The 27187-nt window shown below is 38.2% G+C and overlaps 1 protein-coding gene and 1 non-coding gene across 2 annotated transcripts in view; one reads left to right on the forward strand and one right to left on the reverse strand.

Moving 5' to 3' along the window:
* Ddx60 (DExD/H-box helicase 60) overlaps positions 1-27187 on the forward strand; it is a 94054-nt gene that overhangs the window by 47799 nt on the left and 19068 nt on the right. The window contains 6 exon segments of the mRNA XM_051169803.1: positions 2160-2284; positions 8033-8191; positions 14594-14741; positions 17307-17459; positions 19361-19465; positions 21087-21287. Coding sequence (XP_051025760.1) covers positions 2160-2284; positions 8033-8191; positions 14594-14741; positions 17307-17459; positions 19361-19465; positions 21087-21287 — 891 coding nt within the window.
* LOC127210381 (U6 spliceosomal RNA) lies at positions 16135-16241 on the reverse strand. The gene has a single exon (XR_007833291.1). It is a non-coding gene; the product is annotated as a U6 spliceosomal RNA (small nuclear RNA).

Genomic DNA, 27187 nt, shown 5'->3' on the forward strand with positions numbered 1-27187 from the left:
AGCCCCTACTCCCATCGTTAGGAGACCCACAAGATGACCAAGCTACACATCTGCTATATATGTGTAGGGGGCTCTAGTTTGAGCCTGTGAAAGCTCTTTGGTTGGTGGTTTAGTCTCTGTGAGCTCCATGAGCCCAGGTTAGATTATTCTGTAGGTTTTATTGTGGTGTCCTTGACTCCCCCATGGCTCCCCCTTTCCTTCTTCTTCCCACTCTTCTCCAACACTTCTCAGCCCAGCCTATTGTTTGGCTATGGGTCTCTGCATCTGTTTCCATCAGCTGCTGGAGAAAACCTCTCAGAAGACTGTTATACTAAACTCCTGTTTGCAAGCATAGCAAAGTATCATTAATAGTGACAGAAGTTGCTCTATCCCATGGGGTGGGTTTCAAGCTAGGCCAGCCAGTGGTTTGCCATTCCCTCAATCTCTGTTCCAACTTTACCCTTCTCTCCCCAACACAGTTCTTGAAGGCAAGACAAAATCTGAGTTGAATGTTTTATGGGTGGTTTGGTGTTTTCCTCCCTCTAGCAGAAGTCCCACCTGGCTATAGGAGGTGGCTGTTTTAAGGTCCATATCCCCTACTTCCAGGAGTCTCACCTAAGGTCACTCCCATAAACTTCCAGGAGTCTAAATTTGACTTTGATGTATAGCGATTCTGAGATAGAACAAGAAAAAGGAAGAAAGAAAATTAATCTTTTAGAATCTCTTCTTCAATGTACCTTTAAAACATAGGCAAGTTGCTACCAGGTCCTCCTGGGTTTGATGAGCAACATGAGAGAGCACAGGGTTCATGTTTGGGATTATTGAATTTTGGAGGGCAGCATAGAGATGGGACTCAAGTAGCTGAAACAAATTTTTACCTTTATTCTCTCTTAGTTTCATGTTTTATGTACTTGCATGTAATGTGTTTTCGAACCCACTTCCCAATTCTGCTCCAATGCCTTCCATATTCCTCCTGCCATTGTCTCCTTCCACTTCCAAACCCACTGATTCCATATAGTGCTGGCAGTGTGTGCCTGGGTTGGGAGCTATCCCCTGGAACCTGGGCAGCCTATAAGTGAAGAACACTGACTTTTCCCTCCCATAGCAGCAATTGTTTGGCAAGAGCTCCTCAGGTAGAGGTGAGACTTTGTGAGCCCCTTCTCACTCATGCTTGATATTATTTAGGGCTTGATCTCATATAAAGCTTTTTTGCAAGTATCCACAGTTGCTGTGAGCTCATGTGTTCAGTGTCACTGTCATATCTTGTGACACTGGTTTGCAGCAGTCTTCATGATTTTAAATTTATTTTAAATTGAATGAACTATTGAAATACTAAAATCTTATCCTGGAACTATATTCTTACAAATTTATTTTGATTAATTGTATAGTTTTAATTTAACATAGAAATTGAGATTTCTGATTTTATTTTGGGGGGGATGACCTTCCCAATGCTGCAACCTTTTAATTCAGTTACTCATGTATTGGTGACCCCCAATCATAAAGATATTTCATTGGTATGCATAACTGTAATTTTGTGATCTGAAGAGAAACCAGGGTATATAACTGTAATTTTGCTAATGTTAAGAATGAAAATATAAATATCTGGTATGCAGATTCTTTAATAAATACCTCCCAAAGGGGTTGAGACCTGTAACTTGAGAACCACATACATTATATTCTTATCATGTGACCTCCCCCTCCTCCATTTTATACTTTGATTTGTTTTTATTACATTTGGAAACACAATACAGTTAAGTTACATTTTCCTTTGGTTATCTTGTCATTCAAAACCTCTTAGGCAGACTTGAGTATCCTTTTCTATGCAGCATGAAGAGGACTCCTTCCTTCTGCTACCATGGAGACAGCACCACTGACTGAGCAATTCTTTTCCTGCTGGTTTCATGTTATCTCAGCAATTGCTGGTGTGTGTGTGTGTGTGTGTGTGTGTGTGTGTGTGTGTGTGTGTGTGTGTATACAGTACACTGGAAGTTTGTTATCAAGCATGTGGTCTATAGTAGTCTTGTGCTTACCATAGTCCTCTGGTATATTCTCATAGGATTACATTTCAAAGAATGACCAAAGCAAAGATTAGACAACTCTGAAAATATTCTAGTCAGTATGGCCATTCCTTTCTTTGCTGTGCACAATCCCATACAAATGCTTTCCATTCACTGTCACAGGCCAGGATGGTGCTGAAGAAACTGAGTCCTAGTTTCCATGACTACCCAGGGCGGATGCTGGACTTCTTTCCATGTCTTGTTGAGAAGCTAAGCAAAATGGGGAAGCTGCCTGCAATATTCTTTCTGTAAGATATTTAACTTTGTGAAGTAATTTATGTTAGGCCCCTTCCTTTAAGGTAGAGGAAATTATATACACTTTATTGTTGTGGTCTCATGTTTATTATTACTTTGGGTACTCATTCATTTCTCAAAATCATATGATTTATTTAAAGTAATAACATTTTCTAGTCTAACTTAAAAAGGTTTATTTATTTATTACTATGTATGCAGTATTCTGCTTGCATGTACACCTGCACACCAGAAGAGGTTACCAGATCTCATTATAGATGGTTGGGAGCTACCTTGTAGTTCCTGGGAACTGAACTCATGACCTTTGTGCAGATAGTGCTCTTAACCTCTGAGCCATCTCTCTAGCCCCTTACTCAACTTTTTGTTGTTCTGGTTGTTTGTAGTGGATTAGCCATGCTTTTATTTTTATCACAAGTGTGGGATGTGAAACAAACTTGTGTTAGGGTATGTGGTGTTTTTCTGCTAAAAACAGAGTTGTGAGAGAACAGGTGATGTTTGTCCACTGGAAGAGGAATTGCCCATAGGGTAATGGTTATCACATCTGCTTTACAACAGAAGGTCCTGGTTTTGAGCCCTATTTTGGGTGCCAATTGTTAAAATTAATTTTATACAACTGTGCTTCTTTGTTTTTAGTTTATTTTTTTTTTGTTTTGGCTATCACACAAATAATTGAGACCCTTATAACACAAGGCTTCACAACACAATCAGAGCAGTCTAAGTCTGTTCTTAACCCTCTAAGCTATTTTGTCTTACTCCCAGCCAACATTTCAGAGATACTTGCACTTTTGTAGCTTTCCTCAGCTCCAGCTCATTCTTCAACTTCACCTCCTCCCTTTGCCTCAATTCCTAACTCCTCCCCATGGCTGGCAGGAAGTCCCACCCTATTCTCTTTCCTGCTCATCAATTGGCTGTAAGCTGCCTTATTGACATAACAGAGGGACAATTGGGGAGCAGAGTTTGCACAACATTTAGACAGAAAATCAGAATTTAAACCACACAGTAACCTTATGCCTAGAGCTGTTTTTTTTTTGCTTGTTTGTTTGATTGTTTTGAGACAGGATCTTGATACGTGACCTAGGCTGGCTATCCTGTCTCAGCTTCCTCCAAACTGGGATTATAGATAGTCATTTACCATTATGCCCAGTTATAGTTAACTTCTTTAAAAATGTTGTTTCTATTAAAATTTTCTTCATTAATTTTGATACCTCATGTTTTGTTATTACTATAAACTATTATTATTATTATTATTATTTTGCTTTAGGTCTTACTAATAAATTCTAGTACAAATCTTGGTTCCTCACAGGACTCATTGAGCATATCCATCAACATTATTGTCAGCACAAAATTCAAGATTTTATGAAATATGACACAGAGCCAGTGATATATTGCTAAATTACATGTTATAGAGTCAATCATTTAAAACTGAGCCTACTAGTAATGGATCCAGTTCTGATGAAATGGCACCAAGGAAAACTTGCTAGTGGATAAAAGTATGTAAAGAAACCTTGTTAACTATGTAACAAGAATAGAATGCTTTACTTACTATAGATAATTTCAAATTACTCTCAAGCCATGGGCTCATTAAATAAATAAAACTACAGAATTATAAAGTTTAATACTTATTCACTTTCACTGTGCTAAAACATAGAGTAATAATTAATAATTGGTGACAGATACTCAAAATAATGATGGTAGGTGATGCAAGGTTCTATGGGAATATATATATTTGTAGTAAAAGTACTTGTTTTTTGCTTTGTATGTAAGACAAAGAAAAACTGTTTAGTGCCAAGAATAATTTATACAGTTTATCTACATCACTTCCAAGCACAGCTATGGATGTTAGAAGCAAGAGCCATTCTCTGTCTCTGAGTTATGTCTGCAAGCTTAACTGCAGTGTTGAAGTCAGAAAACTGTTCTTTATTTATACATACATGAATATGAGCATATGCAATTTTTCCTCTATCCTTTTGAGAGAATTAAAGTGGTCAACAGGTGAAAAGCCTACACACTGATTTAGAATAAGTAATATATGATGTGGGAGCATTGTAAGGAAATTATTTCCCAGTGACTTTAAAAGTGGACATTTAACCCTGAACTGAACAAGGCAGCAAGTTGTAAAACCATGACACAGCAAATGGGCCTGCTACATTGTATTTAATGGAAGGGAGCACTGTCTAGGAAGAAAAAGCTTGTACAGATTTCTCTTGTTCTCAACTGCTCTACCATGATCATAGCAGCCTTTTTCATAATAGCCAGAACATGGAAACAGCCTAAGTTTCCCTCAGTAGAAGAATGGATAAAGAAACTGTGGTACATATACACTATGGATACTACTCAGCTATTAAAAACAAGGAGTTCTCAACTTCTCATCCTTAATAAGGATGGCTGTTGTCCTTTCAGTATAGGATGGCATGTTCTGAGCTGTGTGTTCATAAGGTATCTGAAAAGGTTAATATTAACAAAATACAATAGGCAAATTTCTACTTCTGGAGTTCTCTCTTGGTCCCTTTTAAAGGAGCAATGGGCTGTCTTGTAAGAGAAACTGTTAAAATCCTTTCATGTATGCAGTCTTTAGTAGTTCAGGTCACCAAAAGATCAAAGATTAGTCAGGGACTAAGCTTTAATTTTCAGTGTTTACTTATCACATTAATAGTAATAACCCTAATTTTCTGTACCTGACCGGAGAAAACTGGGTAGAAAGCATTTAGAGGCTGAGAATTTTCATATGTGCTTAAGGGCATACTTAAGGGCATCTGCTTTCTTGTCCTTTGGCTGTGTCGTTGATTGACAACTACTTACTGACTGTGCCATCATACATAGCATTTTGGTAAGACTAAAATAAAAAGTTCCAGTGCTATAAAATATTAATCACCTACGTACAATTTCTAGGTCACTTTAATTACATGTAGTTTTGTATCAGAGAGGTTTAGGAGGCACAGTTATTTCCGAGTGATAGGGATTTTAAAGAAAGATGTACACTATGATGGTAATGAGTGATGGGTATTTTAAAGAAAGATGTACACTATGATGGAAATGACTCTATTTAATGAAGTATGCTGTACACTTCCTCGGGAACTTGCATGGCATTAAAAAATACCACAGCAATACAGTTAGAAACATGGATTAAAAGACACTCTTTTACATACAGGCTATGTGCACTCATGGGTAGGGTCCTTAATCTCTTTAAATCTCCATTTCCAGCAAGTTGGCATAATGCTTGCTGTAATGGTTGTTGTATCAACTAAGATATTACATTCAAGTCTTTTAGAATCGTACCTGAGAACAATAACTATACTATGTTTATTCTTCTTATTGTAGTATCTGATGTAGCCGAGCTTCACAATTTCTTAAGTACTAGTTTTATAAAGTTTTACTTAAAAATTTTAATTTATTATAATTTATTCAGATACATCCCGATTGTTATCCCCTCACTTGTATCTTCCTGTTCCCACCTTCCCTCCCTCTTTTGCCTTATGCCCTGTCCCTAGATCTCTGACAGAAGCGGACATCCTTCCCCAACATATGGCCACAGCCTATTAGGTCTCATCCAGATAGCCTGCTTCCCCTTCCTCTGTGTGCCACCAGGCCTACCTACCAAGGGAAAGTGAACAAATCAAGGGCACCAGAGTTCATGTCAAAGGCAGTCCCACTCTCCACACAACCTTGGAGAATGAGCTGTCCATTGGCTGTATCTTAACAGGGGGTGTAGGTTTACTGCCATGCATTGTCCTTGGTTGGTGCAACAGTTTCTGCAGGCCCCCTGGGTCCAGCTTTGCTGGCTTTGATGATCTTTTTGTGGGGCTCCTGACCCCCCTAGGTCCTTCTATTTACCCATTCTTCCATACCACTCTCAATATTCTGTGCAGAGTCCAACAGTGAGTCCCAGCATCTGTCCTCTGAAAGTTTTACATTTTAAAAGAAAATCTTTGCCTCATACTTTAAGCTTAAACTTTATTATAAAGTTTTGACCTGCTATTTGTTATAATATAATAAATATAATATAATATAATATAATATAATATAATATAATATAATATAATATAATATAATACATAAAGATGTTTCCCAGTAGCTACTTCAGACACAGCTTTTGGCTCCTAGCCAGAATGGTGAAATGAAGTGGTCCCCCTGCCACCCCCTCCGCAAGCCTGCTTGGTATCAAAAGCGCTACATTCCAGACACTGTGAAATTCATGTGATGCAAACTTAAGGTGTGTTTGCTTTTACGCTCCCTGAAGACAAAATTTGACCGATGCTGTTCCTTGTTTAGCTCTGAGACCTCTTAATGATTCAGGTCCAGAATAGGTTCATGGGCTAGGCCCCAAGGTTCGAAGAAGCCTATGCTATTATAGTGCTAGGTATTTACATTTTAAGAGTATAAAGGCCAGGTCTAGGAGACTTTCTGGATTGTAAAAGTCATGATCTGGGACTTTATACCCTGTAGAGAGAAGTGATCATGTAACTGTGAGAAATTATGCCTCTTTCCACTTTGCCAAAAGAACAACTTTTTGGTTCACCAAAAACCTTCTCGTTTTTCAGGAGGGTGTGTGGAAGGTGGTGGTGATTTTTCTTTTGTTTAAAAATTATTGATTCCCTTGTGCCTGGGCATGTCTGTCCTGTGAAGGGTTCCAGTATTACAGGAATATGGAACTGAGGAAAACTTAAATGCCACTTCATGGTAGTTAATTAGGATAGTATGGGGACCTAGAGTACCCAGAATTCAGAATAAATTTCATAAAGATGGGCTTCAAAGACATAGGAGTTATATGCCACTGTTGTGGTTTGGGTGTGACTTGCTTAGCATGTGTTCAGACAGTTGGTACTAGTTGGCAGTGTGGATGGTTGTAGAAAGATTAGATCCCACCTTATCCACAGACCTAGTCTGCGATGTCACCATTTATACTTCTCAGATCAGAGCTAGAAATCAAACAACAGGCTACAGATTAAATGTCTCCAGATCTGTAAGCCTTACTGGGTAGCTTAGTTACTTTTCTATTGCTGTGAAGAGACACCATGACCAAGACAACTTGTAGAAGAAAAGAATTTACTTGGGCTCACAGTTCCAGAGAGTTAAAGTCCATGACCATCATGGTGGTGGCAGTGGGAGGCAGCATGGCAACACGTAGGAAGACATGATGCTCTAGTGGAGAGATTATGTCCTTATCAGCAAGGAGAGAGAGAGAGAGAGAGAGAGAGAGAGAGAGAGAGAGAGAGAGAGAGAGAGAGAGAGAGAGAGAGCATACGGACTTTTAAAAACCTCAAAGCCTGACCCCAGTGGTATACCTCTTCCAACAAGGTTATGCCTCCTAATACATCCCAAACAATTTCACTAACTGTGGACTAAGTATTCACATACCTGTGCCTATGGGAGGCATTTTCATTGAAATTATCATACTGGGCCACTAGGGTCAAGCCTTGAAGTTTTATAGCCAGCCCAACTTTCTGTTGTGCTCTGTTTCCTAACATAATGTGAATAGTCACTTTTTAACTTTTGCCATACTGTGTCCTTTGGAAGGAGCTGTGTCCTTCCAAAGTGGAAACCAGTTAAAACCCTTTTGTAATTGCATCTTGCCTGAATCTCTCTCTCTCTCTCTCTCTCTCTCTCTCTCTCTCTCTCTCTCTCTCTCTCTCTCTCTCTCTCTCGCCTTTTTTTTATGAGACAGTTTCTCTGTGTAATCTTGGCTGTCCTGGACTCACTTTATAGACCAGGCTGGTCTTGAACTTAATGCATATTCATTTGTTTAGATTTAGATTACGTGATGTAGAAAATTGTGCTGAGGAGTCTTGCATATTCCTAGAGAAGAAACAGGAGGAGAAAAAGCCTCCCAAAGCTGATAAAGAAGCTCACGTCATGGCTACCAAACTTCGAAAAATTAAAAAATCATTGGAGAAAGAAAAGATATTGTAAGTATTTAACGAATGAAATTGGCTACATAAGGGTTTGTATAACCCAAATGTCCTAGTAGGAAGTACCCATTGAAAATGCTCAATAATGAAATTCTAATTGCTGCTTGGACTGTTTTGTTTTAAATTTTACAGGAAGAATTTGGTGAAGACCCAGCGACCAGTATCATATATTCTTTACCTGAGTAGATCAGTTCAGTTTGTGATTGTTAGAAAGAGGCTTCTGTCAGTCTATGCGTATTGCAAAACAAGACATGATGATCCTGCATTGTCTATGTGCTCTGTCTTGACTCATGACATGCCATCACAGTGTGAGCCATAGAATGCATTTGGGACTGGATTGCAATGACAGCTTTGCACTTGGAAGATCAGCAAGTAGTTCTGCCCACTCTAGGGCCAAAATCTGTTCTCCTTATGGTCCTTTCCTCTTTCAGTGACTGTGTGGCTTGGAAACTCATTATATTTACCCTGTATGATCTTAGAGGTCTTTTTGGACTTGAGTGTCTCCAGAGGACTCCAGTCTCCATTCACCACTCTCCAACCTAACTAACATTTTTTCTTTATAAACTTTAAAATTGGTTAAACTACCTCATTTGATATTCTTTGTCCATTGCTCAGCTGATGGAGTCTAACTCCTGTTGTTGATCAGCCAGCAAGTTTGCTCTTTACTTTTTCTACTTTTTCTACTTTTTCTACTCATTTCCTTCAAATTCCCTTTAGGGTATTTATTACTCTATTCACTTTAATTATTCTTCCATCTCTTCCCCCTGCCCCCCCCCCACATCAACCCAACTATCTGCCTCTTCAGTACCTTAACCCTTACCACTCCCATATTGTGTACTCAGAAATTTATTATCTTTTTTCCAGAATCTTGTACTGATTGCTCAACTTAGACATATACTTTCTCCTACATTCTACTTTGTTTAGTTAGGAGATAAATTATTGTGCAGTTTTAGAAATATACACACTGAGCATTCATTAGCTGAAGAATATAAAATCCAAAGTCCTTTAAAACCTTTATCTCTGGGTGCTCATGTGACATTGTATGTGGAAATTTTACATAAAACAAGGTTTTATGTATAAATTTATTTGAAATGTGCATACAATTGTCTTCAGACTCTATTTAGGAGTCTGATATATAAAAATCTAAATAAAATTTCTGGTTTAGACTTGGGTGCTATGCCAAATATTGTTACTTATTGGCTAATAGTCCAAAATCCAAAAACTAAAACTCAGTTCCCAAGCTCTTTGAATAAGGAACACTAAATCTTTATTAGTTTACGTATATTCTAAGTTTCTTTAGAACAAGAGACAAACATTTATTTTTCTCTTTTCATCCCCATAGCCTGGCAGATGATAGTTGTTCTAGAGATTTTTAATTTAAAACTATCTTTAAAAATTATCATTATTATTGAGAAATTGATACATCAGTATTTTATTTACATCTCTTCCCCACAGTCTTTCCTCTCCTGTCCCTTTCTTCTCTAATTCATAATCTCTATACAATTTTTATTGAATATTTTTACATACTCATTCTCATACACATTTATTTTATTATATATGCATAAAACAAACTATATATAGTAGGGAGAATCATGTGACAATCATGAGTTCTATAAATGTTACATTCATAGTGATTTGGCTATTTGTATTTGTCAAACTTGAAGTAAACATCTTTCCTGTCTTGTTGGGTCTAAATTTCTGAAGGAAATTCAGTATCTATACTACCTAACTTATCTCTATTAACTCCTTTATCTTGATCTAAAAAGATCTTATCCCCTAACCAACCAAACCTGATTGTAGAACTAAACTATCTGTTCTTCAACACCCCTCAGAGACCTTAGAAGGAATAAGACTTAAATGCCTGAGTGAACCTGCAGTGCAAGTTAGCAGCTTCCAAAGTGAACAAAATGACTGAGTCAATTTACTACCTGAACAATCACCCAATACTCTCTAGAACACTGGAGCCTTCTGGCCCACTGTCTCTGCCAGACTTATTCACAAGGCAGGGACTGTTGAGGACTTGCTTACCCTCTCTTGGCAGAATTCAGCTGTCAACTCTGTCTGCATCCAAGCTGCCCATTTTCAGGCGGTATTCTGTTTGTGACAGGAACAAGGGCATTATTCACAGTGGCTGGTTCGCCACCTTTGAAGCCATCCCATAAGGAGGTCTTTGATGCTCATCATCTTCTTTGAGGTCATCTGTATGTTGTCAGGAGTTAACTTGTCTTGTTGCCAAAGAAACTTTAGGATAATAAAACATTTTTAAATGCCATATTCTGTGTGTCTCTGAGGCTTTTGAAGACCTTATTTAGCTATTTTACCTCATGTATCTATAGAGTCGTATGTACCTATTAGACTTAGGATATATATTCTTGTACTAGAATGACAGGTATTTGACATGCCCATGTTTTCTATCAATACACTAAATTCTATACCAATGACTTAGACATAACCTTCATTATGAGTAACAATTAAGGCCTTGACTTAAAGAGTAGGTTCAATCACCTACCCTTTGTTCTATCCTCCCTCTATATTTCTTTTGTTTTGTTTTGTTTTGTTAAATAATTTATTCAAACTGCAAACCTCAGCCGCTGCTGCCTCTGCTGCTCCAATCTGAGAAAATCTGCACTCCTCCTGTGTGCAGGCGCACGCAGGTCCTCTGCACCCTGGTCCCTTCGAACCGTGGAGCACTCCTGCTGCTGTGGTGTGGAGACCTCGGTGTTCCTGGTTCAGAAATCTGGGCAATTCCCTGAATTGTTTACTGGAGCTTCTAAACACAGTCCACACTGCTCACCACCATAATTGTTATCCCATCACTTGAATCCTCCTGTTCCTCCCTCCCTCCTACTTTCACCCTATTCCCCTCCCCAAGGTCTAAGACCAAGGGGGACCTCCTCCCCCACTATATGGTCATAGGCTATCAAGTCTCATCTTGGTAGCCTGCTTATTCTTTCTTTGAGTGCCACGAAGTCTCCCCACCAAGGAGAGGTGGTCAAATATGGGGCACCAGAGTTCATGTCAGAATCAGTCCCCACTCTCCACATAACTGTGGAGAATGTCCTGTCTATTGGGTAGATCAGAGTAGGGGTTCGATGTTTACTACTTGTATTGTCCTTAGTTAGTGCAATAGTTTGAGCAGAACCCCTTGGTCCCTGATCCACCCATCACGATGTTCTTCTTGTTGGTTTCTATGACCCTCTGGGACCTTCTATTTCTCCATCGCCTATATTTCTTTCTCCTAGAGTCCCAGTAGGATGTCCTCACATTTATCCCATTCTCCTGTGAAGTGAAGACTTTCGTGGCACATGCCTTTTGGGCTAGTGCCCACTTATAAGTGAGTATGTACCATGTCAGTCTTTTCATTCTGGGTTAATTCACTCAGTATGATCATTTCTAGTTCCATCCATTTGTTCACAAATTTCGGGAATTTCTTGTTTTTAATAGCTGAGTAGTATTCCATAGTGTAAATGTACCACAGTTTCTTTATCCATTCTTCAACTGAGGAACAATACATATAGTAAACATTGAACCCTCACTCAGATCTAGCCAATGGACAGGACATTCTCCACAGTTGTGTGGAGAGTGGGGACTGACTCTGACATGAACTCTGATGCCCCATATTTGGCTACTTCCCCTTGGTGGGGAGGCCTGGTAGCACTCAGAGAAAGTATAGGAAGGTACCAAGATGAGACTTGATAGGCTGTGACCATGTGGTTGAGGAGGAGGTCCTCTTCTGTCACAGACCTAGGGGAGGGGAACAGGGTGAAAGAGGGAGGGAGAGAGGAATGGGAGGAGAAAGCAAGGGGATAACAATTGAGATGTAATCTGAATAAATTAATAAAGAATAAAAATATAATTAATGAAAATGTGTCCCTGAATAAAAAAAAAATGAACAAGGAGGGTATATTGGAGGGTTTGGAAGGAAGAAGGAAAAAGTAGAAGCAATGTAATTATATTAATCTTGAAATATAAGAAAATAATGAAACAAATAGAATGTGTGTCCCTGGCCCTCCTCTCCTTACTTTACTGTAAAGGACACTTCTTTTTGCTTCCTTCTTCAAAGGCAGCGATTCTTTTCTTTACTGCACATGTATGAAATTAAATAACTTTTAGTGCATTATTATTATTATTATTACTATTATTATTACTATTACTATTATTATTTTTCTATGACTTTAAGAAATTGGTTTTGCTAATTATGGGGCTATGGTTTTTTTAAAAAATTTTTTTATTAATTTATTCTTGTTACATCTCAATGTTTATCCCATCCCTTGTATCCTCCCATTCTTCCCCTCCCCTATGACTGTTCCTGAGGGGGATTACTTCCCCCTGTATCTGCTCATAGGATATCAAGTCTCTTTTTGGTATGGTTTTGATGTGTAAAGTAAAGGTTTGTAGATTTAGAAATGATTTTAGACACACACCATGAAACACACACACACACACACACACACACACACACACACACACCACACCACACACCACATCACAAATACAAAATCATACACACCATAATATACACTTCATAAAATGAAAGAAAAGCCCATGACCTTTAAGATGTATTCTGAAACTGTCAAGTTTTGCATTTTTACTATTTAGTTCAGAACATGGACTCCACTTGAATTCCTGAATGTCTTTCCTCAATAGGATGACAGGGACATTCAAAAGTAGACATAAACTAAATGGCAATTACACTTTAAAATATTGCTCTTATTACAGTGCGAACATGGGGAATGTTTGCCATGGTACTCTTGCAGTTTATAGGCTTCAAAGATGGATGAGACTTTTCATTGCTTTGTTCCCTTGGCAGCTTGTAAGTTCTTTAAGGTGCTATGAAAGCAAGTTCTTAGGGAGGCCTAGGGAGGTGAAGAGCTAGGAATTTCCTTTGAAGTGCAAAAAATGTCTAGAGCATCTCTGATTCAAGTATTCCAAATTCTAGAAGAAGCCAGAACTTGCTGTGGATCTCTTCATTCATAATACCTCTGACTGAGCAGTGTCTTGGATGGAGGCTGTGAACTGCAAGGGGAACATGTGTGGAAAGTGTGAGGCATCTTGGTAAATGAGCCTCCTCAGGGTACCTACGCTTCAGGCTTTTAAGAGCTGAGTGTCATGTGTGTTAGTGAACAGCAGCTCACACTGTCAAAATGAAAGGCGTCTGGTCTCCTCAGCCCTCTCATTGTAAGGAGGATGGGGACCCTGCTTCAGGCTTTATGCATTGGAAAGAAACAGTGATTCTTCTCTCTCTCTCTCCATCCATTTCTATAACATGGAAAACTCCCAAATAAACATGCATACCAAGAGGTCACTCTTATGGGGTCATGTTTGAGGACCTAGAAGGACATTTTGTCTATTTTCTTTAGTATTTTTATTTATTAACTGCATTTTATTTAGTAGTATAATTGAATTTGACAACAATCTGTGCTCCTCTCTAAGTGCTTTAGGACACGTTTTGAAAACACGGGGCTCTTGAATAGTCACGACATTTCCCTCCTCATTAAAGTTAATGCTAGCTGTAGGTTGTGTATTCTGGATGTATGATATATACCACCATATATCACTATATGGTAGACTACAATTGACATAATCTTATGCTCAGAAATATCTTATTTGCATAGACAAGAAATGTAAAGAAAGTTTACATGACCTTAGTGACTGTAAATGGCTGGTGCATTCAGGGCATCCAGAGCAATTACTTGGGGGCCTCTGCTAGGGTTATGCAGGTGTGTCTTAGGTTCGAGTCCCTTGTAGCCCATGCTGAGAAGGGCTGTTCATGTCCCTGCCTTAGTGAAGGGGTGTGTTCATAAGGAAACCATAAGGAAGAAAGGGAGGGAGACAGGGAACCAAAGTTAAGAAGACATGGCTTCTGCTAGAATACACCCTGAACTTGGTCCCTATGGGATCTCTAGAGTGCTAAAACTGTCCCACTGATTGTTATGGTTCCTGGCAGTCAGTCTCTCAGAAGAGCTTTTATTAACTTAGGCCAACTCTCCAGAGAATGGTACATCTGAGCACCTTTGTCAAAGCATTCAGAGCGGCTGCAGTGTCCATAACGAGGAAGGAGAATGGCCTGAACTGTCAAAGCAGTGTGGAGAGGAGCACACATTGCTCCAATCTGTGTGCCAGAAAGGCTGAAGTAGAAAAAAATGATCATCATATTAGCAAGATGAAGGGGGGTCATCTGGGGAAAGAGAAACAGTGGTGGAGAACATCACAGAAGGAAAATCACATTCATAATCGAATTATCTTGAGGGTTCATAGGCTCCAAGGGCTGAGGAACAAGCACATTAGGTGCAGGCGATGGAGTCATGATAGTATAAACACATGACCTCATATACTTTAGTCTTACCCTAGTAGCTGGATACAAATATTGGTTTCTTAAAATTTTATTCTTAAATGAAGGGATGAAAAAAGCCAGAAATCCCCTAGAAGATCGGATCAAGTGCTCATGTATCAAACTGAACACGATTACCTCCTGAAGAATCTGGAGAAGAATCTGGAGATTCCCAAGGACTGCACATATGCTGATCAGAAAGCAATAGATGATAAGGTTGGTATCCAGAAGGGACTAGTGTTTGTGGAGAATAGGCTGTTCATTAGAAGAGCCTCTTCCATATAGACAGTGTCAGCAATACCATATTACAATATTTACCACAAGGGACGTCTGCATGAGCTGGAGATGCAGCTACATACATCACTCAAGGACCTTTAAGTCCATACTTTGAAAGGATAGGTTTGGAATTTGTAGATTGATTTTGTCTTCTTCACAAAATCTTGGGTGATTACCTGTGTCTGTTCTTTTTAAAAATTTTTTTTAAGTCTTTTTACACTACATTTATATTATTATACATAAATACAATAAACTGCCTACAGCAAGAAGAACAATGAAACAATCAGGATTATATAAATGTTAGGTTATTAGTGTTTTGACTATTTGAATTTGGCAGCCTTGAAGAAAACATTGTTCCTATCTTGGCGCGTCTAAAATTCTGAACGTAAATCAATATCTATCATATCACATCTCTATCAACTTAAAACACCTATCTAGACCTAAAAACATCTTAACCCCTAGACAACTAAGCTTAATTGTAAAACTAAACTATCTGGTTTTCAACCCCATCAGAGACCTGAGAAGGAATAAAATTAATGTCCTGAGTATATAGGGAGTACAGGTTAGCTGCTTCCCAAATGAGAGGATGACAGAGACATTTTGCTACTTGAGCAGTCATTCAATGCTCTCTATAGCAATGGAGCATCATCTTTAGACTTCTGGCCCAATATGTCTGACAGACATATTTGTGAGGCAGGAACTATCAAAGACTTGCTTACCCTGTCTTGGCAGAGTTTGCCCGTTGACTCTGCCTGTATCCAAGCTTGTCCATTTTGAGAAAGAATTCTGTCTGTGGCAGAAATGAGGACATTTTACCTAGTGGCTGGTTTGCCACATTTGAAGCCATCTCCATAAGGAGGTTCTTTGATGCCCGTCATCCTCTTTGAAGTAGGCTGGGTGTTGCTAGAAGTTAACTTGTCTTGTTGTAAAAACATCTTTAAAATAAAATAAAAAAATCTTTAAATGTCATATTCTGTAGGTCTCTGAAGACCATATCTAACTATTTTACCTTATATATCTATAGAATCATATCTATCTGTTAAACCTAGGATGTGTATTCTTGTGATAAAAATAGACTAGTAATTGACATGACCATGATCTGCTCAACTAACAATTAGCTTAAGTAGCTTTAATTATCCTAAATAGTAAACCTTGCATTATAATTGAGTTACATGAGTACAGTACCTCATATGAGAGTAGAAATATATATAGTGTGAAGAATAATCTTAAACTGTAATTCTATACCAGTGTATCAAAATTAAACTTATTTTGTATCAATATACAAAATTCTATACCAATGAATTAAAAATAACCTTAGTTATGAGCAACAGTTAAAAATGTGGAATGCTTCATGAACTTGCATATCATCCTTTAGCAGGGGCCATACTAATCTTCTTTGTATCATTCCGATTTTACTATATGTGCTGCCGAAGTGAGAACCCTGTGTCTGTTCTTGCATTATGTCTTTTATAAGAGACCGTATATTATAGTCAAAAATTCTAAACTTATATTTCATCTGCCCCATTGAAAACTTGATCCCCTGTAGATTAATATATTTACTTCCTGACAGTGTTTATTCTTTCTATAATTCAGCTAAAAAGTTCACCAAAGAGTCATCAGCATGTCTAAAATTGGTTTGCCTCATTATTTCAAAACTTTTTGTCTTTTAAACTATTCCTGTTTATAGACAACATATTCAACAATACAACCAGTTTTGATATAAGCAATGTCATTACACACATTCACATACACGCACACACAGACACATACTTACATATACATACATGCTTTCGTGTATGTATATTTTAACACATACATATATTTTTATTATATCATGAATATTATTTTGTCAGCTTCATAATCTGTCTAGTTTTAATGACTATGTATGTATGCCATTGTTTTAATTGATCCTTGACATTCTGTCTCTTAAATAGTAATACACTCAAAGTAGCTAGGTACTAGCCTTTTACTCTTGGAGACTTAAACATCTCCCTTCTCTCCAAGTGTTGATTTGTATATCTATTATAACACTGGACACAACTGGATTCCCTCCTTAGGACATGGGTATTTTTAAGGCCATTAGTATGTCATTGCAGTGGGAAGTAGGCATTTCTTGATCTTATAGTATAAAGGGTTTGTTTTACTTTCTGGAGGGGGTGGCACTTTAGAAAAAACCCACAGAATTAGGTCTTGTTCAGGTGGGAGTGGGCCCCAGTCTTGGGAGTTCTCTTGGGCTTTGGTCTACTACTTTGGCAGAGTTTTCTATTCCAGAACTGATATGAGGCTGAGTTGGTCCATGCCAAGAACAAGGAAGACTTTTCTTGTGGAGACTGTTGTTGCCATAAAATGTTCTTTTTGTTGTTGCTGTGTAGAGGAAGGGCCTAAGGGTCTAACAGGGACATCACTTGGCCATATTATTATGTAATATGTATACTATTTTCATTAAACATTTTTGTTTGATTTAGAATTAGGTAAGCAATATTCTAAATCTCTTGTTTCTTTTAGTCATTGCAGATGGTGTTTGATCGAGTGAAATATCAAAGAAAAGAGGACATACTGAAGAATTTGGCAAGACGGGGCATTGGCTATCACCACAGCTCCATGACAGCGAAAGAAAAGCAGTTAGTTGAAATTCTCTTTAGAAAAGGATTCATCAGGGTGCGTCAGTTTTTCATTGTAGAATTTGAAAATGTGAATATGAAGGAAAATGTTAATAAAGTGAGGAAATATAGCCACCCATTTACTCCCTGTTTTGCCCCCCCCCCCCCCCCCCCCCGTGTAGCTATGTCTGTTGGGCTGTAGATTTTGTTTCCTGAATGTGATGTCTTTGCGCATGCCCCATGTCATTCAACTGGGGAGGAGAGTTTAATTGATGTCACTCACTCCATGCTTTTTCACGAGAAAGTGAAGCATCTCTATGCTGTTCTCAGTACTGTGTCTTACTCTTTTGTTGTCATATGTAGGGCTTGTTGATGTGGTTTTGTTGCAGATAGTCTCTCCAAGATTTGGAGGGTGTTTATCTTCCAGTTTGGGGCAGATCTTTTCCTAATGTGGTAGCTGACATCAAAGCAAGGCTACCTGCTTCCTTAGGGCTTCAGCTTATCCCAGCTTTGTAAATAGGCCAGTACTGATGCTGTCTCTCCTGTTACTGAGGGGGAACAGGAGGGTAGATAGGCCGGTCCGATGCTGTCTCTTCTGTTACTGATGGAAAACAGGAGGGAGATGGCTGTAAAAACTTGTGGGCTGCATCCTTGTCATGCTTTGTTTAGGGGGCCCATGACAATAATTCAGACAGGTATACAGAGGGCCTTAGATCATTATTAAGCAAAGCTGAATTTTGACTCATATTTAAACATTGACCCTGACTATTAGACATTAGGCACCTTAAATTTTGTGTGGCATAGACTAAAAGAAAGAGAAGATGGAAGAGGGAGAGATAAAGAGAGAGAGAGAGAGAGAGAGAGAGAGAGAGAGAGAGAGAGAGAGAGAGAGAGAGAGAGAGAGAGACAGATAGACAGACAGACAGACATGTGGCTAAAATAGTAAGTAACTTTTTAGTCACTAAAAGATTATTAATAATTAGACCAATTTAGAGCACTTACTAGGGAAATAGTGCTAGCTCTATCAGAGAACACATTTTAGGAAGATATTTGTTCTATTCATTTTCTAAATGTAAAGCTCCTATTCTCGCAATGTTTGTTCTTGTTAAAGAGATTTGAAAGCTTTAACAAGTAGCATGTTTTATTTTGACAGAGGCATAAACCTCAGTTACAAAACAATTAGAAAACATTATTTCACACCATTAAGCATCATCACAAAGTAGCACAAACAGCAGTTGGTATAAAGAGACAGCACAAGTCAACACATACTAACTATATCGGGAAAAAATGACCAAGAAGTTAGATTATGTGAATAAACTTTACACTCTTCTGTTTCTGACTAGTGGTCATGCAAATTCATGACAGGAAAAGAAACCTACTTCAGTTTTATTTCACTCGTCAGTGAACTTTAGTAGATCAAATAAATGCCAGGAAGAAGGCTTGTAGATGATTTACTGCTCTCTCACAGAGAAATTCCTCTTCTAATGTTTTATTTACCATGTTTACTGTAACACTTATCACATGCTGGATGTCCTTCATGGCTATGGCCACACAGCAGTGGATGATGCTTTCAATTTTGTATTTGAACGGTAGACAAAACTAAAAGAAATGATACTGTGGGACACTGAGGTAATACTACAGAGAGCAGAGAGGTAGATGAGGATGCGAGAAGATAATTGTTCTAAATGTGGCCCAGAAGTTCATCTGTGACATTTGCACCACACAATTGAGGTTAAAGTATATAGAGAGGCCGTGTTAAGCAGTATGTGTTATAATAGTCTCCATTAGAGAATGTTCTGTCTGTGTTTGCAAAATAAGAGGCAACTTTACATGTCTTGTCACATTACTTTAACAACTGTAATTTAATTAAGATTTCAATACAGTCTTGAGCAATTGCACCGAACACTTGCGTTCTCCCAAGATGCTGGTGTGAGGAATCACTGTTTCGTTCCTTTTTAGGTGGTGACAGCTACTGGAACACTCGCTTTAGGAGTCAACATGCCTTGTAAATCTGTGGTGTTTGCTCAAAACTCAGTCTATTTGGATGCTTTAAATTTTAGACAGGTACTACAATTTGCACTAACTTAATCAATGTACTAATACCGTATAATTGTGAAATAGTAAAAAAAAAAACCACTTTATTAATTTCCTAACTTGGTCCAGTTCATGGCAGAGCACTGTAGGTACCTGTCTGGTATTGAGGAAGCGTAGGGCTGTAAGATGGTGCAATCACTGCTGAGCATGTGTGTAATCTTGAGTAAGACATCCAATTTCCTCTCCTACTAGCAGATGCTGGGTGACCATCACTACCCCACGACAGTCACCCACAGTAAATCAAGTGATCTGCACAAAAGCATCCATATCAAAGATAATTGGGAAACATTTACTTTCTTATTTCCTGAGCATGAGTTTTTCCTGTTCTAGAGCCATCTTCAATACATTTCTCGACCCATGATACACAATGTTTCCAAACCATCTTCCATACTCTCCTGAGGTGGCATTTGATGGTTGATCTATAATCTGTGTGTCTAATACTCCCATGCTCTGCCTAGTTCCAGGGACTGACCTCACTAGGATGGCAGGTAATGAGAAAAGGACAGACAGACAGACAGACAGACAGACAGACACACACACACACACACACACACACACACACACACACACACACATTGAAATTAGGTGACCTTGGCTCTCTGATGGAGAAACTGTATCACTTGGAAGCTCAGTGTGTTTTTTTACATACAGCTGAATCTGGAAATGGGGTTATTGCAGATAGCTGAACAAGGAGGCAGGTTTAAATAATCTCCTTAGGAGCAGTCTCTGTAGCAGAGCAGTATTCAGGTATAAATATATGGGAGGAGAAAGCTACAGTAGACAATTTCTGCACACACTATCAACATCTGAACATGACCCACAGGAAGGAGCTTTGCCATTTCTGTGGGGTTGAGGCATTGGACCTTGATATATCTGCTTCTATTCAATTATTCACATTCGTATTGGACTCCATTCACTTCACCCCAGGGCTTCCTCAACTCTCCACACATTTATCTATCACTACAAAGTCTTCACCTTATATATTACAGCATTTCTTTGCTTTTGATTCTTGTTCTATTATGTTCTACAGAGGGCAAAGCTTGTGTCCATATAATTCACTTTCTTAGAAATGTTTATTCATTATTTCTACTGGCAACCTCAAATTTAGATATATCTCTAACATTCAATTTATATGTAACATTTATAATTATTATTAAAAATACATTATTACAGAGTCTTACAGCATATAATGTAATAGCACATATTATATAATATTATATATCAGAGATAGAAATTATATTAAGTAAGTAATTGCCAGTAAATGGCAATTATACATATACATATATATATACACATTATATATATTATACTCATAATATTAATTATGCAATTTTATAACTATGTGCAGTTCTGTACAGCATTATACAAATACTTGATATTATTGATACCCAGAAATGACAGATATATTATTTAAAATAGCTCTGCTTCAGACATGATGCGTATTTTAGATTTTAAACAGAAGGATAGTCATTAGTTAACCTCCAGGTGCAGCAAACTTGCTCAAAAGTAATGTAAAAGATGTCATCTTTTTACCCTCTCTTGGGAAAAACACTCAGGTGATTCACACAACATGATTCTGCTGTATTTCCAGATGTCCGGTCGGGCTGGAAGACGAGGGCAAGACCTGCTGGGGGACGTCTACTTCTTTGATATTCCACTGCCCAAAGTAGGAAAACTCATAAAGTCCAAAGTTCCGGAGCTGAGGGGCCAGTTTCCCCTCAGTGTCTCACTCATCCTAAGACTCTTGCTGCTGGCTTCGAAGGCAGATGACCCAGAGGACGGCAAGGCAAAGGTGCTGTGTCCCCATTTGGGCCTCAGCCTTCACCACTGGCCTGGCTGAACAGCTCCATTGTGCTGATCAGGCTCTCCATGCCTTGCAGTGTTCTCTAGAGAGGGGTGAAGGAAAGAATGGGGAAAGAATGATAAATGGTAATTTTTTTCAGGATCAGACAGAATTGATGACTGTGAGCACTAAGGTGTACCCATTTTTTGTTGGCTGTAACATAATATCACAGACAGAGTGAGTTATGAAGAAAGGTCTGTTTTGGCTCATGACTCCAGAAGTTCAATGCTGAAGGGTGACGTACACTGAAAGACATTTGTTTTTTCAAGTGTCCCAAATTAGAAGACATCACATGCTAAACAGGTAGCATGTATGTCTGCCCCCAATTACCTCCCTTTCCCCATTATATTGAAAATCATACTTTTCGCACTTCTTCTGGTTTGTATTCACTTTTCTAAGTCTCAGGCCTTGGTATGATAGCCAGCATGGAAATTAGATTTCGACTTGATCTAGTGACCACATTCAGACCACCTATTCATCCCTAATTCTGTGTATTAATTATTATAACCAGTTAAATCAGAAATTTGCTTTGGCATATTTGAGAATACTGATACAAAGCCTCTGCTTACTTGTGCTCATTTTTAAGTCTGGGCATAAACTCTTCAGAATCTGCTTCTTTAAACTGTGTGTTCTTCATACAAATGGGTTTTATCACGATGCGTATTATCATGACATTTGATGACTATATGTCATATGCTTTGTCCATATGCTCTCCTCCATTTCTCTGTTGTGTTTCTCAGTATCCTACCACTGTCCTCTTCCTCCAACCCAAACATTCTCTCTTTTATTTTCACACACATACATGCTTACATCTAGAGTTTTTTTTCTTTTTAAAACCTATTTTACTTGGGTTTCTTTTTTTAAATTATATTTCTTTTTATTTTTAAAATATATTTTATCAATTTATTCATATTATATCTCAATTGTTATCCCATCCCTTGTATCCTCCCATCCCTTGCTCCATCCTGTTTTCTCCCTACTCTGACTGAGGGGGACCTCCTCCCCCTGTATATGCTCATAGGGTATCAAGTCTCTTCTTGGTAGCCTGCTATCTTTCCTCTGAGTGCCACTGGCCCTCCCCACCAAGGGGAAGTGATCAAATATGGGGGCACCAGAGTTCATGTCAGAGTAGTCCACACTCTCCACACAACTGTGGAGAATGTTCTGTTCATTGCCTAGATCAGAGTAGGGGTTCGATGTTTACCACATGTATTGTCCTTGATCGGTGCAGTAGTTTGATCACACCCCTCTGGGCCCAGATCTACCTGTCATGGTGTACTTCTTGTAGGTTTCTAAGGCCCTTTGGAATCTTCCATTTCCCCATTTTCCTATACTTCTCTCACCTATAGTCCCAATAGGAGGTCCCCACATCTGTCATAATCTCCTGGTAATTGAAGACTTTCAGGGGACATCCTGTTGGGCTAGTGTCCAATTATGAGTGAGTATATACCATCTGAGTCTTTCTGAGTGTGGGTTAACTCAGTGTGATCATTTCTAGTTCCATCCATTTGCCCACAATTTCAGGATTTCCTTGTTTTTAATAGCTGAGTAGTATTCCATAGTGTAAATGTACCACAGTTTCTTTTTTTTTTTTTTTGTTTTTTCGAGACAGGGTTTCTCCGTGTAGCCTTGGCCATCCTGGACTCACTTTGTAGACCAGGCTGGCTTCGAACTCACAGCAATCCGCCTGCCTCTGCCTCCCGAGTGCTGGGATTAAAGGCATGCACCACCACGCCCGGCCGTACCACAGTTTCTTAATCCATTCTTCTACTGAGGGACATTTAGGTTGTTTCCAGGTTCTGGCTATTACAAATAAGGCTGCTATGATCATGGCTGAGCATATGTCCATGTTGCGTGGTGGAGCAACTTCTAGGTATATTCTAAGGAGTGGAATAGCTGGGTCTTGAGGTAGCCCTATACCCACTATTCTGAAATAGCACCATATTCATTTCTAAGGTGGTTGTACAAGTTTGCATTCCCACCAGCAATGAAGGAGTGCTCCCCTCTCTCCACATCCTCACCAGCATGTGCTGTCACTTGAAGTTTTGATCGTAGTCATTCTGATGGGTGTAAGATGGAATCTCAGAGTCATTTTGTTTTGCATTTCTCTGTTGACTAAATATGTTGAGCATTTCTTTAAGTGTTTCTCAGACATTTGGTAATCCTCTGTTGAGAATTCTCTGTTTAGTTCTAAGCCCCATTTCTTAATTGGGTTTTTCGGTTTGGTGATGTTTAATTTCTTGAGCTTTTTATGTATTTTGGATATTAGACCTTTGTCAGATGTAGGGTTGGTGAAGATCTTTTCCCAGTCTATAGGCTGTTGCTTTGTTCTGTTGAGTGTCTTCTGCCTTGCAGAAGCTTCTCAGCCTCATGAGGTACCATTTATTAATTGTTGACCTTAGAAGCCTGGGCTATTGGTTTTTTGTCCAGGAAGATGTCTTCTGTGCCAATGTGTTCCAGGCTTTTTCCTACTTTTTCTTTTTTTTAAAAAAATATATATTTTATTAATTTATTTATATTACATCTCAATTGTTATCTACTTTTTCTTCTAACAGATTTAGTGTCTCTCATTTTATGTTAAGGTCTTTAATTCACTTGGACTTGATTTTTGTGCATGGTGATAAATATGGTCTAATTTCATTTTTCTACATATAAACATCCAGTTAGACCAGCACCATTTGTTGAAGATGCTATCCTTTTTCCATTGAACAGATTTGGCTTCTTTGTCAAATATCAAGTGACCATATGTGTGTAGATTCATTTCTGGGTCTTCTATTCAATTCCATTGAGTAACCTGCCTATTGCTGTGCCAGCACCATTCTGTTTTAATTACTGTTGCTCTATAGTATAGCTTGAGATCAGGTGTGGAGAATCCTCTGGACGGTCTTTTATTGTATAAGACTGTTTTAGTTATTCTGGTTTTTTTTTCATATGAATTTGAGAATTGATCTTTCTATGCCTTTAAAAAATTGGGTAGGTATTTTCATTCTTGATTGCGTTGAATGTATAATTGCTTTTGGTAAGATGGTCATTTTTACTATGTTAATTGTCCTGATCCATGAACAAGGGAGATCTTTCCATCTTCTGATGTCATCTTCGATCTCTTTATTCAGAGTTTTGATTTTTTTTCTAACGAGTCCTTCACTTGTTTGGTTAGAGTAACTTCTAGATATTTTATATTGCTTGTGGCTATCACGAAGTGTGTAGTTTTCCTAATTTCTTCCTCTGCATGAATGCCATTTGTATACAGCAGGGCTACTGACGTTTTTGAGTTAGTTTTGTATCCAGCCATTTTGCTGAAGGTGTTTTTCAGGTGTAGAAGTTCTCTGTTGGAATTATGGGGGTCACTTATGTACACTATCATATCGTCTGCAAATAGGAATAATTTGACTTCCTCTTTTCCCATTTGGATACCCTTGATCTCCTGTTGTTGTCTTACTGCTCTGGCTAGAACTTCAAGAACTATATTGAAGAGATATGGAGAGAGTGGGCAGCCTTGCCTGGTCCCCAATTTTAGAGGAATTTCCTTGGGTATCTCTCCATTTAATTTGATGTTGGCTATTGGCTTGCTATATATAGCCTTTATTGTATTGAGGTATGTGCCTTTTATCCCCGATCTCTCCAAAACTTTAAACATGAATGGGTGTTGGATTTTGTTCAAGGTTTTGCTGCATCTAAGGAGATCATGTGTTTTTTTCTTCAGTTTGTTTATATAGTGGATAACATTGATAGATTTTCATATATTAAACCATCCTTGCATGCATGGAATAAAACCTACCTGGTCACGGTGAATGATATCTTTGATGTATTCTTATATTGGTTTTGCAAGTATTTTATTGAGTATATTTGCATCAATGTTCATAAGAGAAATTTGTCTGAAATTCTCTTTTTTGTTCTGTCTTTGTGGAGTTTAGGTATTAACGTGACTGTGGCCTCATAGAATGAGTTTGGTAATGTTCCATCCATTTCTATATTTTGGAGTAGCTTGAAGAGTACCGGTATTAGCTGTTCTTTGAAGGCCTGGTAGAATTCTGCTCTGAAACCATCTGGCCCTGGGCTGTTTTTGGTTAGGAGACTACTAATGACTGCTTCTATTTCTATAGGAGAATAGGAGTATTTAATTTGTTTGTCTAATGGTTTGTCTATCTTGTTGATTTTCTCAAAGAACCAGCTTCTGGTATTGTTGATTCTGTGAATTTTTCTCTTTGTTTCTAATTTATTTATTTCAATCCTGAGTTTTATTATTTCCAGACATTTACTCCTCTTGTGTGTTTCTGTGTCTTTTTTCCTAGGGCTTCCAGATGTGTCATTAAGGTATTTATATGGGATGTTTCTAATTTATTTATAAAGGCACTTAGTGCTATGAATGTTCCTCTTACCACCACTTTCAATGTGTCCCACAGATTTGGTTATATTGTTCTTTCATTTTCATTGAATTTCAGGAAGTCCTTAATTCCTTTCTTTATTTCCTCCCTGATCCAGATATCATTAAGTAGAGAGTTGTTTAGTTTCTGTGTGTGTGTAGGCTTTTGGAATTTTCTGTTGTTGTAGAAGTCCAGCTTTTGACCATGGTGATCTGATAGGCTATAAAGTATTATTTCAATCTCCTTGAATCTGTTGAGGCTTGCTTTGTGACCTACTATACAAACAATTTTGGGGAAGGTTCCATGGGGTGCTGAGAAGAAAGTATAACCCTTTTTGTTAGGGTAAAAAGTTCCATTGATATCTCTTAGATCCATTATTCATGACGTTGGTCAGTATCCTTCTTTCTTGGTTTAGTTTCTGTGTCACTGATCTGTCCTTTGTGAAAGTGGGATATTGAAGCCTCTCACTATTAATATGTGGGGATCAATGTGTGTTTTAAGCTTTGTTAACATTATTTTTTTTTTACAAATGTGGGTACCCTTGTATTTGGAGTGTAGATGTTCAGAATTGTGATGTCATCTTGGTTGATTTTATATTCGGTGAGTATGAAATCTCTTTTGATTAATTTTGGTTGGTAATATATTTTATTAGATATTAAAATGACTATACTATCTTGTTTCTTATGTCTGTTTGCTTGGAATACCTTTTTACAGCCTTTTACCCTGAGGTAATGTCTCTCCTTGTGGCTGAGGTACGTTTCTTGAATGCAGAAGAGCTTGGATCTTGTTTATGCATCCATTCAGTTAGTCTGTGCTATTTTATTAGAGAATTAAGACCATTGATGTTGAGGGATATTAATGACCAGTGACTGTTAGGTCCCTTGTTTTTGATGTTGGTTGCAGTAGAGTGTTTGCATGGTTATGCTTTTGCAATTGTATAGTTATCTATTTCCTGTGTAGTTTTGGTTGTAGCTTGTCACTTTGGTTTGGAGGTTTTCTTCTAGTAACTTCTATAAGGGCGGATTTGTGGATAGATACTGTTTGGTTTTGTTTTTGTCATGGAATATTTTATTTTCGCCATCAATGGTTATTGATAGTTCTTCTGGGTATGCTAATCTGGCCTTGCATCTGTGTTCTCTCAGGGCTGGCAGGCCCTCTGTCCAGGCCCTTCTGGCTATTATGGTCTCTGCTGAGAAATCAGGTGTAATTCTGATAGTTTTGCCATTACATGTTACTTGGCCTTTTTCTCTTGTGGCTTTTAACATTTTTCGTTGGTCTGTATATTTTGCGATTTTATTATTATGTGAAGGAAGATTTTCTTTTCTGGTCTATTCTATTTTGTGTTCTGTAGGCCTCTTGTATGTTTATATGCATCTCCTTCTTTAAATTGGGGAATTTTCTTCTATGATTTTGTTGAAGATATTTTCTGGGCCTTGGAGTCGGGTATCTTCTCTATTTTTCAATGCTTATTATTCTGAAGTTTCA

The sequence above is a fragment of the Acomys russatus genome, chromosome 27 (genome assembly GCF_903995435.1).
Source record: "Acomys russatus chromosome 27, mAcoRus1.1, whole genome shotgun sequence".
Classification (NCBI taxonomy): domain Eukaryota; kingdom Metazoa; phylum Chordata; class Mammalia; order Rodentia; family Muridae; genus Acomys; species Acomys russatus.